General features: G+C 42.1%; 2 protein-coding genes across 2 annotated transcripts in view; one reads left to right on the forward strand and one right to left on the reverse strand.

Annotated features, from left to right (window-relative positions):
* The window catches only part of LOC138442266 (uncharacterized), a 62,452-nt gene extending 46,982 nt beyond the window's left edge, over window positions 1–15,470 (forward strand). The window contains exons 20-26 of the mRNA XM_069593375.1: window positions 491–617; window positions 6,159–6,328; window positions 8,099–8,260; window positions 11,462–11,571; window positions 12,085–12,271; window positions 13,498–13,624; window positions 14,942–15,470. Coding sequence (XP_069449476.1) covers window positions 491–617; window positions 6,159–6,328; window positions 8,099–8,260; window positions 11,462–11,571; window positions 12,085–12,271; window positions 13,498–13,624; window positions 14,942–15,072 — 1,014 coding nt within the window. The 3' untranslated portion in view covers window positions 15,073–15,470. The remainder of the gene's footprint in view (window positions 1–490; window positions 618–6,158; window positions 6,329–8,098; window positions 8,261–11,461; window positions 11,572–12,084; window positions 12,272–13,497; window positions 13,625–14,941) is intronic.
* The window catches only part of LOC138442267 (endogenous retrovirus group K member 9 Env polyprotein-like), a 125,121-nt gene that overhangs the window by 107,426 nt on the left and 403 nt on the right, over window positions 1–17,292 (reverse strand). The window lies entirely within an intron of this gene.

Consider the following 17,292-nt stretch of genomic DNA (forward strand, 5'->3'; position numbering starts at 1 on the left):
CACAATTTGTGTTGTATTTGATACTTTATAAGTTTTAATAAGATGCTATACATAAATTCTATATCATTGAAACTAGAAATATTTTAATAGAACTAAATAAAACGCAATAAGAGAATATACATTTTTGTCCCAAACATCCTATGTGGGCTACTTACATACCATCCTAGTTTTAAGCATGTAAGCATCATTACAAAATTTTTGCTATTAAACCAGCCCACATATTATAACTTTAGCCCACTGACTAAAAGAATTTTAAAATTTGTGCCAAAAGTACTCTTGAAAGTATCACTTATTTCTTAGAAAAAACTGATATATATATATAATATATATATATATACACACATACATATATATATATTTAATCAAGTCTTAATTTTTCTCAGACCTCTTTTGCATTTTGTGTTAGAGCCCAGATTCACATATGAAACGTGATTTACTATTACGCCATATGTACAGTAATACGCTATTTTTCCCCCAAACTGTGTTACAGGTTTCTTTGATACAATTCCTCATTGAAAACTGTCTCAAGATATTTGGAGAAGATATCACTTCTCTCTTTGGAGAGAACTCAGTGAGTTGTGATAACAGTGATATCACTGATAACAGTGAGATTTCAGGTAGGTGAATAATGTAACTGGCTTTCATGCAAAAGACAGCAAGGCTGCCAGGGCTCCATGGGAGATCCTAGAGCCCAAATCACATTGTAAGGGTAGTAATTTCCATCAGCTCCAAGACATGGGAAGTTTCCCACTTGTGAGATCAAAGAAAGGATAAGGCTGTTCTGATTTCAAGAAGCAACTAGTAGAGCTTTAGGAGACATCACGGTTCAGTTGAGTTCAGTTGCTCAGTCGTGTCTGACTCTTTGTGACCCCAAGGACTACAGTGCCCCCGAGTCCTTGGGGTCGAGGACTGCAGCGTGCCAGGCCTCCCCTGTGCATCACCAACTCCCGGAGCTTACTCAAACTCATGTCCATCGAATCGGTGATGCCATCCAACCATCTCATCCTCTCTCGTCCCCTTCTCCTCCTGCCTTCAATCTTTCCCAGCATCAGAGTCTTTTCCAAAGAGTCAGTTCTTCACATCAGGTGGCCAAAACCGAGGAGTTTCAGCTTCAGCTACAGTGAGATTGTTGTGTTTGGGGTGGCCTTTCTGTATTCTGGCAGCTTGTGGTTCCTCTTTATTGTGGAGGTTCCTCACTGTGGCTGGGGTTTTGCAGGTGGCTTCTCAAGGTTTCCTGGTTAGGGAAGCTTGCGTCCATGTTCTGGTGGGTGGGGCTGGATTTCTCTCTGGAGTGGAATGAAGTGTCCGGTAGTGAGTTTTGAGATGACTGTGGGTTTGGTGTGACTTAGGGCAGCCTGTATATTGATGTTTGGGGCTATGTTCCTGCATTGCTGGAGAATTTGTGTGGTATGTCTTGCTCTGGAACTTGTTGGCTCTTGGGTGGTGCTTGGTTTCAGTGTAGGTATGGAGGCTTTTGGATGAGCTCTTATCCATTAATGTTCCCTGGAGTTAGGAGTTCTCTGGTGTTCTCAGGATTTGGACTTAAGCCTCCTGCCTCTGGTTTTCAGTCTTATTCTTACAGTAGCCTCGAGACTTCTCTATCTGTACAGCACCGATGATAAAACATCTAGGTTAATGATGAAAATCTTCTCTACAGTGAGGGACACCTGGAGAGGTTCACAGAGTGAGACGGAGAAGAGAAGAGGGAGGAGGGAGATAGAGTTGACCAGGAGAAGAAGAGGGGGAATCAAAGGGGGGAGAGCAAGCTAGCCAGTAATCAATTCCCTGTGTGCTCTCCACAGTCTGGACCCCTCAGAGAGGTTCATGGAGTTACACAGAGAAGAGAAGAAGGAGGAAGGAGACAGAGGTGACCGGGAGGAGAATAGAGGGATTCAAAAGGAGAGAGACAGATCCAGCCAGTAATCAGCTCCCTAAGTGTTCTCCACAGCCCGGAACACACAAAGAGATTCACAGAGTTGGGTAGGGAAGAGAAGGGTGAGGTGGAGATAGAGGTGACCTGGTGGAGAAAAAGGAGAGTGAAAAGGGGGAGAGAGCCATCAAGCCAGTAATCACACTCCCAACTAAAAATGGGTAGAGAAGTTTGGGTTCCTAAAGGTACAAAATTGATAACAAATACCAAAAAGCACAGATTAAAAGTCTAGAGTTAACGTGAACTCCCCAAAATACAATATTCAAAAAAAAGTCACCAAAAATGATAAAAAATATATATATGTACTTTGATTACAAATAGGGTCCTTTTTCTGGAAGATAATAGTAGGTTATCAAAATGAAAATTAAAGGAGTACTAGAGGACTTAATAATTAAGAAAAAAATATTTTTAATGACAATGGTAAAAATATATCTAGGAATTTCTCTGGAGCTGTTGTGGGCAGTGTGGGGTTAGTTCAGTTTCAGATAGTTCCTTGATCCACCTTATACTTCTCAAGATCTATAGGCCCCTTCCAATGTAGTCAGTGCTAACTACAAGGTTTGAATCTGTTGCACCTGTCATTTCCAGAGCGGTTCCCTCTGTTTATTTTAACTTCTTCTGTTTGCTGGTCTCTTCAGTGTCTAATTTCCGCCCTGACATAGGGGATCGAAGGTGGTCACTCATTTAGGCTAACTGATTCAGTCGTGCTGTGGGCAGGTTGGAACACTGCAAACCAATATCACTGGCGTATGCTCACCAGGTCCCGGCCGCACTGGGTTTGCACCCGCTCACGGTGTGTGTGCTTTCCCAGTCTACACTGCTCAGGCTCCAGGTTGCTCTGCCTGGAACTGTCTGAGGTGGGCCCTGGATTGCGTGCACTTCCCAGGTCTAAGCCACTCTGGTTCACGTTGGTTCTCAGGTAGTCCACAAAGGCTCAGACTCGGTTGGACCTGCCTCTTGTGCCCTTCCCCAGTCCGAGCAGCTCAGGCGACCAGGTGCTTGGCGAGCTCAGTCACCCCCAGGTGTGGTGCGTCTTATCACCTCCTCCATCCCAGCCGCTCGGTTTCCTGGGTGGCAGCAGGTGTGCCCGTCTCAGGTATGCCTTGTGTCTCTTCTGGGGAGCTGATCTCTGGCTGCGACCCTCCCTGAGAATGTCAACCACCCAGAATCCCAAGAAGCCTTGGTAGGTAAATGGGAGCCTGCTTGCGGTTTTGTAGAGGATGCTCCTCTGGGGCTGACATTGCCCCTTTCTGGCTCTGGCTGCCCCCGCCTGCCTCCCTGCCAGCTAGCTCTCTGGTGCTCAGTCCTTTGTTCTGTGAGTGGGCCAGGAAGTGCCTTAGGTTAGGGCTTTTCCCAGGATAGTTCTCTCTCTGTCTTTTTACTTTCTGTCTGGCTATCCCACAGTTTGGGTCAGATTGCCCTCAGGGCATTCAGGCCAGGTGCTTACAATGCAGCCCACACCTCCCTGTTCAGCCCCCTGCTTGCTGGTGTCAAATGTGAGTGTCTGGACTACTTCTCTGCTGGAAGTTGCTGTTAGGCACCTAAGTGGTGGGTTTTATTTATTTATTTACGGTTCCTCCCCATTATGTTGCCCTCTGAGATTCCAAAACTCCCCACTGATCTGCCAGTGAGAGTGTTTCCTGGTGTTTGGAAACTTCTCCTCTTTTAAGACTCCCTTCCCGGATCAGATCTCTGTCCCTATGTCTTTTGTCTCTCTTTTTATCTTTTATATTTTTTCTTACCTCCTTTCGAAGACAGTGGTCTGCCTATCTGGGTGCCCGATATCTTCTGCCAGCATTCAGAAGTTGTTTTGTGGAATTTGCCCCGGCTCAAATGTTCATTCCATAAAGTTTTGGGGAGAAAGAAATCTTTCCATCCTATTCCCTCCGCCGTCTTAGGACCGCCCCTGAGACTTGAACTCTGGATTCTACCTCCACAGCAAGCTCACTTTCCATTCTGCTTCAGACCCAGGTTGCAAATGGAACTGGACTGAATGTTTACATGTCTGTATGTTTGTTTTAAAATCTTTCCTCTCACAATGATCCCTGCTACCACTCCAATATTGTCCCATGGACATTTCTTTATCTGAATAAAATGTCCTACGAATTTAGGAAGTATTCGGGCCAGAATAGAATTTCTACTGAAATTATTTGTCTTCTTATAGTTGTTATTCTACACCCACAACATTTCAAAATTTCACTTCTTAATGTTCAAACCCTAATTTGAGCATGAGGAAACACTAACCTAAATCTTGCCAGGACTGTTTAAGAAAGATGAGGTTATAAAGTTAACCTGTTTAACAGTCCCTGAAAACCCACTCCAGTATTATTATCTGGGACATCCACGGACAGGAGCCTGACAGGCTATAGTCCATGGGGTCGCAAGAGTTGGACACGACTGAAAAACTGAGCACCATACTTTTCATGGCTATACTATATATTTTTATTGGTCACAGAGCCAACAAGAACTCTAACACCAACCAATGTGCATGACGAATGGTCCATCTAGACCAGAAAATAAAAGTATAAGGCTTAATGTCTATTTTGCTTTCCGTCTCTGCTTCTAAATGAGCTGGACGTATAGCTTTGTAGCAACTGATAGAGCTTTCTTCCTAAGAGTATTCTTATTAAAGCTGAACAATGCATGAATACATTTGGAATATATGAATACCTGTGGGTAGCTTAGAAATAAAAGAATCAGGTTAAGAGTAGGGAAACCAGGGTGCATAAAGCAACTCCCCCCATATAAACATGTATTTTTGTTTAACATTTGTACATGTTAATTGGGAGAATCTCTTCCTGAATTTAAGAATGCATTTGCTTTCTTCATTATCTCCTTTTAAAATGATGGCAGTGGAATCTCAGGGCAGGAGGAGCCTAAGGCAAAATGATGGCATTCCTCTAGGAATGTGCACCTTCTGGAGGCTGCAAAAGCAAATGGAGAATGGGGGTCGAGTCTGCTTGGGGGGAGGTGACTGATGTCTAGGCTGCCTTAGGCCCTTTCAAGGAGCGAAATTACCTTTATTAAGGCTGCTATGTGCCATGTCTTGTGATGAGTAGTACCTGATGTTATGTAGTCCAGTGAGGTGTAAGTAGCATCATTTCTGTTAAGTCTGAGCAAAGTGAAGCTCAAAGACTTTTAGGCAACTTATCCAATTAAGAGGCAGAATAGGAGCCTTCTAGTTCTCTCACCCAGCACCACAGTGCTTCAGTCGCTTGAAAGGACATGGTGATGTACTCACTATGTCTCAGAACAGACAAGAGGATGGGCATTTTAAAATATTTGGTTACATTCTCCTGTTGATTTTTCTACAACTTGGCTCCTCTGTTGACTTCTTTAGCTGGTTATTTAAGCAGGTTATTTAAGGAAATATTAAGCAGGTTTATTGAGCAAATACCAGGGAAACATTCTCAGCGGGCATGAGAAACTCTGAACTTCATTTTTCATTGCTGATCACTCTTTCTTTGAAAAGCCCTTCATCTGCATTCCTTTGACAGGGGCTGTTGGTAGTTAACATTCGTCTTTGGGTTAGCTGAGTAAGGTGTTACAGACAAAGGGCCAGCTGTAATCCTACCAAGTAGTCTGCATTTAATGACTACTTCCCAAGACCCTGAGGGCAGGAAGTCATCCTTGGAGCTGACTGAGGTGTGTGGCCTCCCAGAAGAGAGGTCCAGAGGCTGACTGAAAAGCAAAATCAGGCAGGATGTCTCATGAAAGGCGATTCTTTTGATGGGAGAAATTTGGGCATGACTGGTGTTCAGAAAGCCAAACAGGTCATTGAACCGAGGAAGGAAACTTACTACAAAAGTAAATGATAACCAAATGCTGCTTGATATGAATATTAAATATTTTGCTTTTAAAATGAGATCTGATACCCGAATCCACTGATAATACTTACCATTAGGAAACCTGTATAACTACAGCTTAAGTGCCTCATGACACAGGGCAAAGGGAATAGATAGCACTGTCTGGGGAGTACTGTCACAGGGAGAATCACCCCTGAGTCTGATCACGCCTCTAGGTTTGCAGAATATGGGGAAGAAGAACATGTTAACACCACAAGGATGCAATTAGCCTGTTTCAGAGTGTGGGGAATTCTATATAACAAATGGTTCAGTTTCTCTCTTTCAGCCTCTGCCATGAACATGCTGCTGAATGTAACTGGTGGAAATAGGCTAAGTAAGCTAAACTACTACTACTGAAAATCTCTCTTCTACATTTGATTCAGACAAGAAGACAGTTAGTAAGAGTTCTGTCAAAAACTGGGCCTTCTGGTGTCGCTCCAGGACTCGCGAGGACAACCAACACCCACCTCTACCACCCAGAAAGCAAAAACAGCTCTTTGGAGTTGCTCTTGAGGAAGTATGTGATAATGACACCCTGCCCACCCCAATTCTGGTAGGTCTTCTTTTGGTTTCGGTAACCTTCCTGAGGAGGGGAGTTCGCAGAGATCAAGTGTTCTCTTCCCAATCTACTCCACATGAAGAAGTCTGGCTTTGTCCGATAAGTTTCACAATGTTATTTCAAAGAAAAAGATCTGATTTAGGTACTGCAGAGTCAGAAGGCAAATACAAGATGAAAAGTTACTCTCATCCATTCCACTGATTTCAACAAAGACCCATCTATACCAGCTCAGACCAGTTAACGTGGACTCTTTGAAGTAAGGCAGTTAGAGAAGGCGAGGTTGAGAAAAAGAATGAGACCTGGCACTTTACAGATCACCTTTAATGAGGTGAGACGGGGCAGCAGTCAGATTAGGGAGCTGCTGCCCTTACCCAAGAAGAGGAAGTCTATATAGGCATGGATGTGGAAAGCTACTGTCTTAAGGGCGCCGATTCTTCTGCAAGGTTGTTCAGAGTAGCTATCTCTTAAGCAGCTGGGGCAAGGAATTTTGGAGATCGGCCAGAGGCTGGGACCGGGTGGGAGCCGGGCGTAATCAACCCAATGTCCATTTTTTTCTTTGGGTGAGAGAGCTCTTGGTTTTGCATAGAATGGTGGGGAGGACCTGGAGGGGAGTTTAACTCCAGGCTATGTTGAGCCCTGTAACTTTCCTCAGACTCTGTGTGTAAGAAGCTCTGAGAGTCCACCTCATCCTCACATTGTCTCCCGGTCTCCTCCCTTGAAGTCCACACTAGTCTCAAGTCTCCTTCAGCTGAGTCTGCTCGCCCTATGACTCAAAATGTCTCACACGGATTCGATATGTAACTCAAGTGTTTAAGCATAAAGTAGGCATCCTCTTGCAAAGATGAATCCTTTGATCCTGCCAGAATGTGTCAAAAGAGAGTCACAGAGTTTGGACTGTGCTATATCCAGCTAGTGTATTGAAGTGTAAGCATTAACTCTTGTTCACTGTCCACTCTCTCTCCAAGCACTACACTAGATGCAGGGAACTGTATGCTATATATGGAGAAATTTATCATACCAGTTATGTGCTAGCTACTACCCCAGACCTTGGGCTTTCACAGAAAATTTAGGCGGTAGCCGTGACTATCACCACCCTCAGTTCATAAATGAAAAACAAAAGAGCCTCACCCAAGAATGTGCTATGCCCAAAGTCACACAGTGGATGAGGAGCATAACAGATTCCACAATCCTTGAAACACCTGGTTCCAATATCTGTTATCTCTCTAACTTTGCAGACAGCAGAGGACATGAAAATACAGGAAAAGGAACTAGAAAGGCTGATGAGAAAGGAATGAGATCAGAGGAGGAGAAGCCTGGTTAAGCCTGAGTTTGAGAAGGGGAATACAGGAAACAGGAATGAATGGGCTGGACAGTCCCTGGAAGGCGAATAAACAAATGGCGCATGAATATGGCAAAAAGATTTCCACACTCAGGGAAGAGCATCTATAATAGGGAATAATGAGAAAGCAGCGGTGAAGGAGGAGAGGGTGACGCCTCAAAGCAGAGACAGTTAATACAGTAAATTCACTGAAACAGAAAATCTGACTACACAAGTGTTTAAAATGTTTCAGTGTATGACTCAAATCGATTGTTGGGTAGGAAATATATTTACAGACACTGAAGTAAAAATTTCAAATTGACTTGGGTGCTGTTCTAGAACTGTACCCTCATATACCACAGCTCTGTCAAAACAGGAGCAAGCTTGTGCTCTGGGCTTCTAGATAGGAAATGTCCCACAGTTTTCTTCTCTTTCCTTCCCTATAGGAGATGCTTTCCTTTATCAATCAAAAAGGGCCGTTCACAGAAGGCATCTTCCGAAAATCAGCCAGCATAAAATCATGCAGAGCCCTGAAGAAGAAACTAAACGCTGGACACAAAGTTAACTTTGATGATGAATCCGTTCTCGTAGTATCGTCTGTCTTAAAGGTAAGGAAAGTTTGAGCATCGTCCACACACAGAGTCAGTGTAAAGCTGTATGACTGGACCTTCACTATGAATGCCCAAGAAGCATAATAGGCATAAGAGAGGAAGGATCTGAAACGTGGAAAACACTTCACAAAGTCAAAAGTGAAGGAAGGTACCTCAAATGTTATGAGCCCCATACATTAGATATTTTCCTTTTTCATTGCACATCTTGCCTCCTGAACACTCCATGAAGAAGAATAATAAATTTCAAAATACCCACTTACACATTGAGCGTTTACCAAAACAAGCTTCCTGCTTTGGATGACTGCCTCATCACCTTCCTAATGAAGGCAACATTTCCAAAATAAAATTCATATTAAGCTTTTGGAAACAGTTAACAGAAGTAGCTTCCCAGGTGGCTCAGACAGTAAAGAATCTGCCTGCAATGCAAGAAACCTGGGTTCGATCCCTGGGTTGGAAGGATCCCCTGGAACAGGGACTGACATACGACTCCAGTCGTATGGACGGAGGAGTCTGGCAGGTTATAGTTTATGAGGGGGCCCAGAACTGGACTCGGCTATGGCAAGTGAGCATGGATGCAAGACAGATGTTTACTCACTATGGTAAACTCGTGTGTGTCTTTGTGCGTGTGCGTGCGTGTTATTCACCTAGTCGCATCCGACTCTCTGTGATCCCATTGACTGTAGCCCAGCAGACTCCTCTGTCCATGCAACCCTCCAGGCAAGAATCCTAGAGTGGGTTGCCATGCTCGACTCCAGGCGATCTTCCTGCCAGGGATCGAACCTGCCTCTCTTGCATCTCCTGCATTGGCAGGCAGGTTCTTTACCACTAGCCCCACCTGGGAAGTCCATTTGTCTTACAATGAATCAAAAAATGCTTAGTGAGGCCCCCAACATCTCTGATCACTTCATCATCCTTCCTTCCCCTGTCTCTCAATACCCTTTACTTTAAAATTAATGTACGGATGACTCCACCATTTGTTCGTCCTTTTTCCTCCTTTTTTCTCCCTTCCCATCTTTAACAACCTTTGTTAATATCTGTACGTTTAACCCATCACCCAAGGTTACAGTTACACGGTAACCAGTCTTACTACATGCCTCATCTTAAAAGCTTATTTTCAAAGTGAGCCCAACAGTCAAAATCAGTTGGGAATTTGGAAAAATTCGATAGATTTATACAAAAATAGACTGAGTTTGAAATGATACACCTAAATTACAAGCGTGTAGTTAAATTTCTACCAGGGCAATAATAGAACAGAAAAAAAAATACCTCTTGGAACTTTAGCAGCTATGAACAAAAATATATTGATGTAGTAATAACTATAGACAGGTTATTAAAATTATCTTAGAAACTAAATAACATGTGGTATTTCCTTGTCCCCTGTTAATGTTCGATTGTATGATAATAGCAACAGTGCAGATATGACTTAGAGGTGAGCCCTAGTACACATGTACCATCATAATACACACTAGGGATGCAAATAGCAAGTAGAGTGCTACCCTCTATAAGGTGCACACTTGGAACTGACTTGATTTGTGAGCAGGTGTTACTAGGCTCTTGCCTGTTTCCATGCTATAAGCATACAGGTCTTAGACAATCCCAGAGTGTTCTCTTCCTAAAGTTGATTGATCTTGGTGGGGAATCAAACTTTGCACCTTCGGCCTTGAGAATACCATATGTCCAAGCAACCACAGAGATGGTCTAAATCATAAGTGAATACATCGTCAGAACCACATTGAGTTTTCCATTAAACTGTCTATAAACAGAGGGCCAATAGCAAATAGCCATGGCATATTCTGTATGAGTCATGTCCTGGCTTAACCACAAAGGGCGTGCTGCACACCCCCAGGCTCCCAGAAGCCAAAGCCAGATGAGATGGTTGAATGGCATCACCAACTCGATGGACATGAATCTGAACAAGACCCAGGTGTTGGTGATGGACAGGAAAGCCTGGTGTGCAGTGCATGGGGTCGCAAAGAGTAGGACAGGACTGAATGGCTGAACTGAAATGGAGTGCTTCCTCCCTCCCAATACACTGTGGACACTCCATAAGAAGCATAGAGGAAACCTAATGACCATGATTGGGTACTGTATACCAATCACTAGAAAAAGTATGAGAGGACTGAGACTCTGTACATTATCTTCATACTCTATCCTCAGTACTCAAAAGAGTGCCAGACACAAACAGCAGCTCAATAAGTACTGAAACAAGTGAACGCTGACAGGATTATAATCATGACAGTTGCCGCAGAAACACTGCCTGAAGCAGATACTCTTCAGAGAAGTCAGGCTGTATATTAAGACCAGTGGAAGCAAGTTGTGCCTTTGAAACTGGCAAGGCAATGCAATCATTTCCCCTCAGGCTTGCACAACAGTTTACAACTTCATCCATTTTCATAGGCCCCATTCTATCATATTAAGACTTGGTCACCAGGATAAACTTTCCAGGCCTCCACTTAGGAAGCTTACATTTGCAGATTCTATCCCACAGGTGTGAAGTTGCCATGTATGTAAATTTTCAGCTTCCTCTTTGGGGAGGATATATTCCATTCAAAGAGTTGCAAGGGTAACATGTAGTTTACCCATTGGGGCTTTTGGTTTATTTCTAACACCTGCTGCTTAAAACTCTGTACAACTGAACTTTTATATGTTTTTTTTTTTTTTTAAAGAAAATGATCGAAGCGATTTCGATACTAGCTTTTTCCCAAAGACCACACATACCTCCGGTTTCTCTTAATATGTGTATAAGAGCATGTAGGGGTGTAGTCTTATTTCAGAACTTCTCTTTCTTGAATTCAGAGCAAGCACTGTGTCTGAAGCAAACAAACAAAATGGGTATGTGCATTTCTTTTCAGGAAACGAATAGGATTTCGGGTGAGTTATCACCAGACCTTGCCAGTTTGTACTAATGTGTTAACATGTACACAAAGAGTAAGCTCCAGGTGGTAGAAGGAGCTTTAGCCTCATTCTCACCACAGCCTAGACTCTACTTTTAGGCTTCCAATTTTAGCTGGGGAAAATCCAACCAGTACTTCTGAGTGTGCAAGGCTGTGGAGAATCACAGCCAAGCTCTGTGTGAATCAGTCTGCGTGGCTGTGAAGGAATTGCGGACTGAATTGAATTTTTCAACTAAATATTTTCTTTGCAATTTCTCCATTGAACTTATCATAAGAATAATATATATTTTTTGATCTACATAAGGATTTTCTTCAAAATATCCAAGGAAGCATCTTTTCAGCCCGTCTCTACGATAAATGGCTTGATGTTATTGATCAAGGGAATGAGGAGGAGAAAATAACTGCGACCCAGAGGTAATGATGCAATAATTACTCAACTCTGAGAAAATGCAACCAACATACTCTTAGGAAAATATCAGCTTATAGTTTACAGCTGTGTCCTCTGAAATAATGAGCAGTATCAAGTGCTTTCACTTGAGGATACCCCTGGAAGCCAGTTTGAAAAGAGATGCATGCCTTATTGGCGACACTGTGTTTTTCTCCTAATCTTATTAACATGGAATGCTTGACCATTTTACACCTTCTGAATACATGAAACTGTTGGAGATGAAATCCACTGGCGTAGAAAGAGATGATAAAGAACCAATCCGCCAGGGGTATGATCTTAAATACAAACACATAACTAACCAGAGTAGGGCTTATCTGGTTCAGGAATTAAAATCAGTGAAACATTTTTGTGTGCATCCATGCCTGGCACTGTGAGAATGGACTGTGTACCTGGTAGAAAAAGGAGTACTGTGTTCTCTGTATTTCCACTTACTAAGCAAAATGACTCGCTTTATTCATAAGTGCTTTTTCTGTCATTAGGCTTGTAGACCAGCTACCAAGAGCCAATGTAGTGCTGTTGCGATACCTTTTTGGAGTGTTACACAACATTGAGCAACATTCCTCATCCAATCAGATGACATCTTATAATTTATCCGTGTGTCTTGCCCCAAGCATCCTTTGTCTGCTTAATTCTGGAAGCTCAGCATTTGAAAAAGTCACCAAAAAGGTAACAAGATCTCTCATTTTATGCCTTGTGGGGCAGAGTCCCCATTTTGAACCTGATATCTGTGGTATTAACACTGGTGAACCCGTGTTTTAAAGTGCACATTTTAATTACACCGCCTTGGAGTGGCAGAGTCCTACTCTGGTTGGGCATGGGAAGGTGTCTTTTAACTGAGAATAGTTGAGTCACTTCTCCCTTGCCATCCAAGGGATTAAACAACAGAGAGGTAAGAGTAGGACGATATGATAGAAAAGAACCTGGCTTTGGAACCGGAGAGCCAAGGTTCAACTCTCAGCCTCATCACTGAGGGTGTAAGAGCCTCCAAACTGTGAGTTCATCATTACACAACCATGACAGACCCAATACATCTGGTCCCTGTCGGCACATCTTAGGCGGCCTGGGCCATACAACCACCCGAGGCTCCACACACGCTGGCCGCACTCTGCCATTTGGGGCTCATTCAGGAAAATACTTGGCTTCTATTGTGTCTCCGCTAGAGGATGAGGAAGCTAGTAAAATATTTCAGAACATCCTAACAGAGCCATACCATGCCTAATAAGATCACAGCTCTTCTCCAAGCTCCCCTAGACAGCAAGTGTGAGGCAAGGAAATGTAGCCAGACAGACAGACATGTTTTCTCTCCAGATGCTTTCTTCCTTCACAACCCTCCTCCCGCCCCCCACCCCACACAGAAACCTCTGCTACCTAACTTTCAGATATTTCTTCACTGAAGTGAATTTCACAATTTGTGTTGTATTTGATACTTTATAAGTTTTAATAAGATGCTATATATAAATTCTATATCATTAAAACTAGAAAGATTTTAATAAAACTGAATAAAACTTATTAAGAGAATTTACATCTTTGTCCCAAACATCCTATGTGGGCTACTTACATACCATCCTAGTTTTATGCATGTAAGCATCATTACAAAATTTTAGCTATTAAACCAGCCCACATATTATAACTTTAGTCACTGACTAAAAGAATTTTAAAATTTGTGCCCAAGGTACTCTTGAAAGTATCAGTTATTTCTTAGAAAAAACTGATATATACATATAATATATATATATACACACACATACATATATATATATTTAATCAAGTCTTAATTTTTCTCAGACCTCTTTTGCATTTTGTGTTAGAGCCCAGATTCATGTATGAAACGTGATTTACTATTACGCCATATGTACAGTAATACACCATTTTTTTGCCCCATTGTGTTACAGATTTCTTTGATACAATTCCTCATTGAAAACTGTCTCAAGATATTTGGAGAAGATATCACTTCTCTCTTTGGAGAGAACTCAGTGAGTTGTGATAACAGTGATATCACTGATAACAGTGAGATTTCAGGTAGGTGAATAATGTAACTGGCTTTCATGCAAAAGACAGCAAGGCTGCCAGGGCTCCATGGGAGATCCTAGAGCCCAAATCACATTGTAAGGGTAGTAATTTCCATCAGCTCCAAGACATGGGAAGTTTCCCACTTGTGAGATCAAAGAAAGGATAAGGCTGTTCTGATTTCAAGAAGCAACTAGTAGAGCTTTAGGAGACATCACGGTTCAGTTGAGTTCAGTTTCTCAGCCGTGTCCGACTCTTTGTGACCCCAAGAAGTACAGTGACCCCAAGTCTTTGGCGTCAAGAACTGCAGCGTGCCAGGCCTCCCTGTGCATCCCAACTCCCAGAGCTTACTCAAACTCATGTCCATCAAATCGGTGATGCCATCCAACCTTCTCATCCTCTCTCGTCCCCTTCTCCTCCTGCCTTCAATCCTTCCCAGCATCAGGGTCTTTTCCGAAGAGTCAGTTCTTCACATCAGGTGGCCAAAACAGTGGAGTTTCAACTTCAGCATCAGTCCTTCCAATGAATATTCAGGACTGATTTCCTTTAGGATGCACTGGTTGGTTCTCCTTGCAGTCCAAAGGACTCTCAAGAGTCTTCTCCAATACCACAGTTCACAATGTACATCTCAGTATTTTATTGCATTTGGTAATATTTAAAATAAAACTTTAAATGCAACTCATGTATAAAAGATGTGCTCTGGCTGAACCTAGGGTGAGGGGCTCAGAGCACTGCCTGGTTTATTCTCCTCTCCTTCCTTTTTCTGGTCAGTGGTCCCTGAGGCACTGCAGGTTTCTAGTGCCTTTGAAGTAGTTTGAAAAGAACCAGCATCACTGAGGAAAAAAAGGACTAATATCGGAATAACTTTCCAGGCTATAAACTCTTGTACCACTATTCACCAGTTGCGTTAACTTTGGCCAATTATTCTAGCTCAGTTTCAGTTTCTTCATCTCTAAGATGTGAATAATAAATATCTAAATCTTAGGGTTGCTGTAAAGATTAAATATATAACTGATATAAAATAAATCCTTAAAGAAGCAATTCATAGGGCTAGTAGAAGTTTTCATGAGATTAGAGTTAGTACTACTTGAGCCTAGCTAATCACAGCTTACTGGTAGCAGTCCATTTTTACAAGGCAGCATTTAGATTCAGAACCTGAGGACATGAATCATTGGTCCCTTTATATTTTTAATATATCTTGGTTTTATGACACTTATCTCATTGCTTTGAGGAAATCTTTAGGACAATCCATTTAATTAGGCATTTAAATGTGTCTAATATCTGAGAACATGCTCAAACTAAGACAACTATTTGCTTTCATTTCATCAGGGACAACAGAACAATCTCTTGAATCCAAGCCGGTGAGGGTGACAATGATTTACGAGAAGGTACAACTGCAATATGATGCTATGACCTCATCAAGGATGGGTCCACCCACTGACCTGTCTACAGTATTCTAAATCCCTGAAGATTACAGTCCCCATAATCACACTTTACCCTTCCTTTTTCTTTATCCTATAATATCTCACTTCAAGAACACTTAGTTATAAAACATTTGCACGATTTTGTTGAGTTTGAATTAAATGCTCAGATATATCCAGAAATAAATGAATCTCCTGGCACAAGAATGAACATGAGGCACTTATTCCAAGAAAACCACTTTGGATCATTCAGTGAAAAAGAAGACCTTTCAAGGTCCCAGCTTATACCATTTCAGTTTTTCTTGACCCTGTATATCCATATTTGAGAAAATATTCCCCCCAGAGTATCTCTTCTTTCATTCCTACCATATTATATTATTTTTTGTACGGTATTATACATTTTTATATTGATGCAATAAAAATAGGTTAGAAAACCATTTCATTTGCTTATGATTCATTTTAACACTTTGGTAGAGGCTCAACTGGCAGTTTGGGTCTCAACTAAGATCGCTTATGAACCTGTAATCAGTTGGCAGCTCAACCTGGAGTAAGCTACATGTCTGCTGTTTGAAGTTGGCTCTGGGTTGATCCCCATGTCTTCAACAAGAAAACTGGTCTACTTCATATGGTGGAAGAAGAGTTCCCAACAGCAAGAGAGGCTTTTCAAGAGTCAGCGTAGAAAAGGGCTCCACAGAAGACTACAGAGACAATGAGTTATTCATTATTTACTGAGGAAAGTAAGGGAGTTCCGGAAAAACATCTCTGTCTGTTTCAGTGACTATGCTAAAGCCTTGGACTGTATGTATGCATGGTGCTCAGTTGTGTCAGGCATGTCTGACTCTTTGCAACCCTATGGACGGTAGCCCACCAGCCCGTCTGTTCATGGGGCTTTCCAGGCAAGAATACTGGAGTGGGTTGCCATTTCCTCCTCCAGGGGAATCTTCCTGATCCAGGGATCAAATCCATGTTTCTTGAGACTCCTGTGCTGGAGGTGGTATCTTTACCTGTTGAGCTATCAGGGAAGTCCTTTGACCATATGGATCACAACAAACTGAAAGATGATTAAAGAGATGGGAGTACCAGACCACCTTCTCCTGGGAAACCTGTATGCCAGTCGAGAAGCAACAGTTAGAATCGAACATGGAACAGAGGACTGGTTCATAATTTAGAAAGGCTGTATATCATCACTCTGCTTATTTAATTGATATGCAGAGTATATCATGTGAAGTGCTGTGCTAGATGAATCAAGTTGGAATCAAGATTTCTGGGAGAATTATCAACAACCTCAGATATACAGATGATACCACTCTAATGGCAGAAAGTGAAGACAAACTAAAGAGTCTCTTGAAAAGGGTGAAAGAGGAGAGTGAAAAAGCTGGTTTGAAACTAACCATTAGAAAAACTAAGGGACAGCTAGATCATTTCCTCAGAGGAGAGGAAATTACAGAAGTATAAGAGAAAAAGAGAGCATTTTGTGGCTTCTGAGTTTTGAAAACTTAGTTTCCTAGGAAACAAAAACAATGCATGGCAGAGGGTAAAGATCTAGGTAGAAACCTCATGGGAAAAGCCTCAAATCATTAGGTGTATGGAACACATGCCACATTTCATAAATAGAAACCAAGGGGAAATAGGAAGCCCCCAGAGAACAATTAAATAACATGTCTAAGAAAGATGGGGCATTGTACATTCATACAGAATTACTGGTACCTCAACATGGAACAGATCAGTGAAGTTATTCCCATCAACATGAGAATTACCATATGGAAGGAACAAAGAGAACCACTGGATCTGAGTAACACATGTCTCAGTAAGAGTGGTACAGGCCAGTCACCTGGGACAAGAGAGCAAGTAGGACATTCCAGCAGATGTCCAGCATACACAGATGACACAGTGGATAAATGTCATGCCTCACTCCACAATCACCTAACTCCTTAGCATTAGAAGACTCCAGAACATGGGTACATTCATGGAGAAAATGGAAAGACCTTGAATTTCTGCCAATCTGGGAACAAAGGATTACACTAGAAATAAAATGTACCATTTAAAACTATACAACAGTACGTATCAATATATCACAGTTTGTAGACTGAGATTGATACCAACATATATAGAATGCTCGATCCATGCATTGTTTCCCTAGCAAGGGTTCCAGGGTCAAACGGGTTTGAGAAATGCTGTATTTTCCTACTGGAAATCAAAATGCCCAGTAACATATTAATGTCTTAGAGAAGACTCAACAGTAAAGAAACCCAGTATTTT

This window comes from Ovis canadensis, chromosome 6, assembly GCF_042477335.2.
Source record: "Ovis canadensis isolate MfBH-ARS-UI-01 breed Bighorn chromosome 6, ARS-UI_OviCan_v2, whole genome shotgun sequence".
Lineage (NCBI taxonomy): Eukaryota > Metazoa > Chordata > Mammalia > Artiodactyla > Bovidae > Ovis > Ovis canadensis.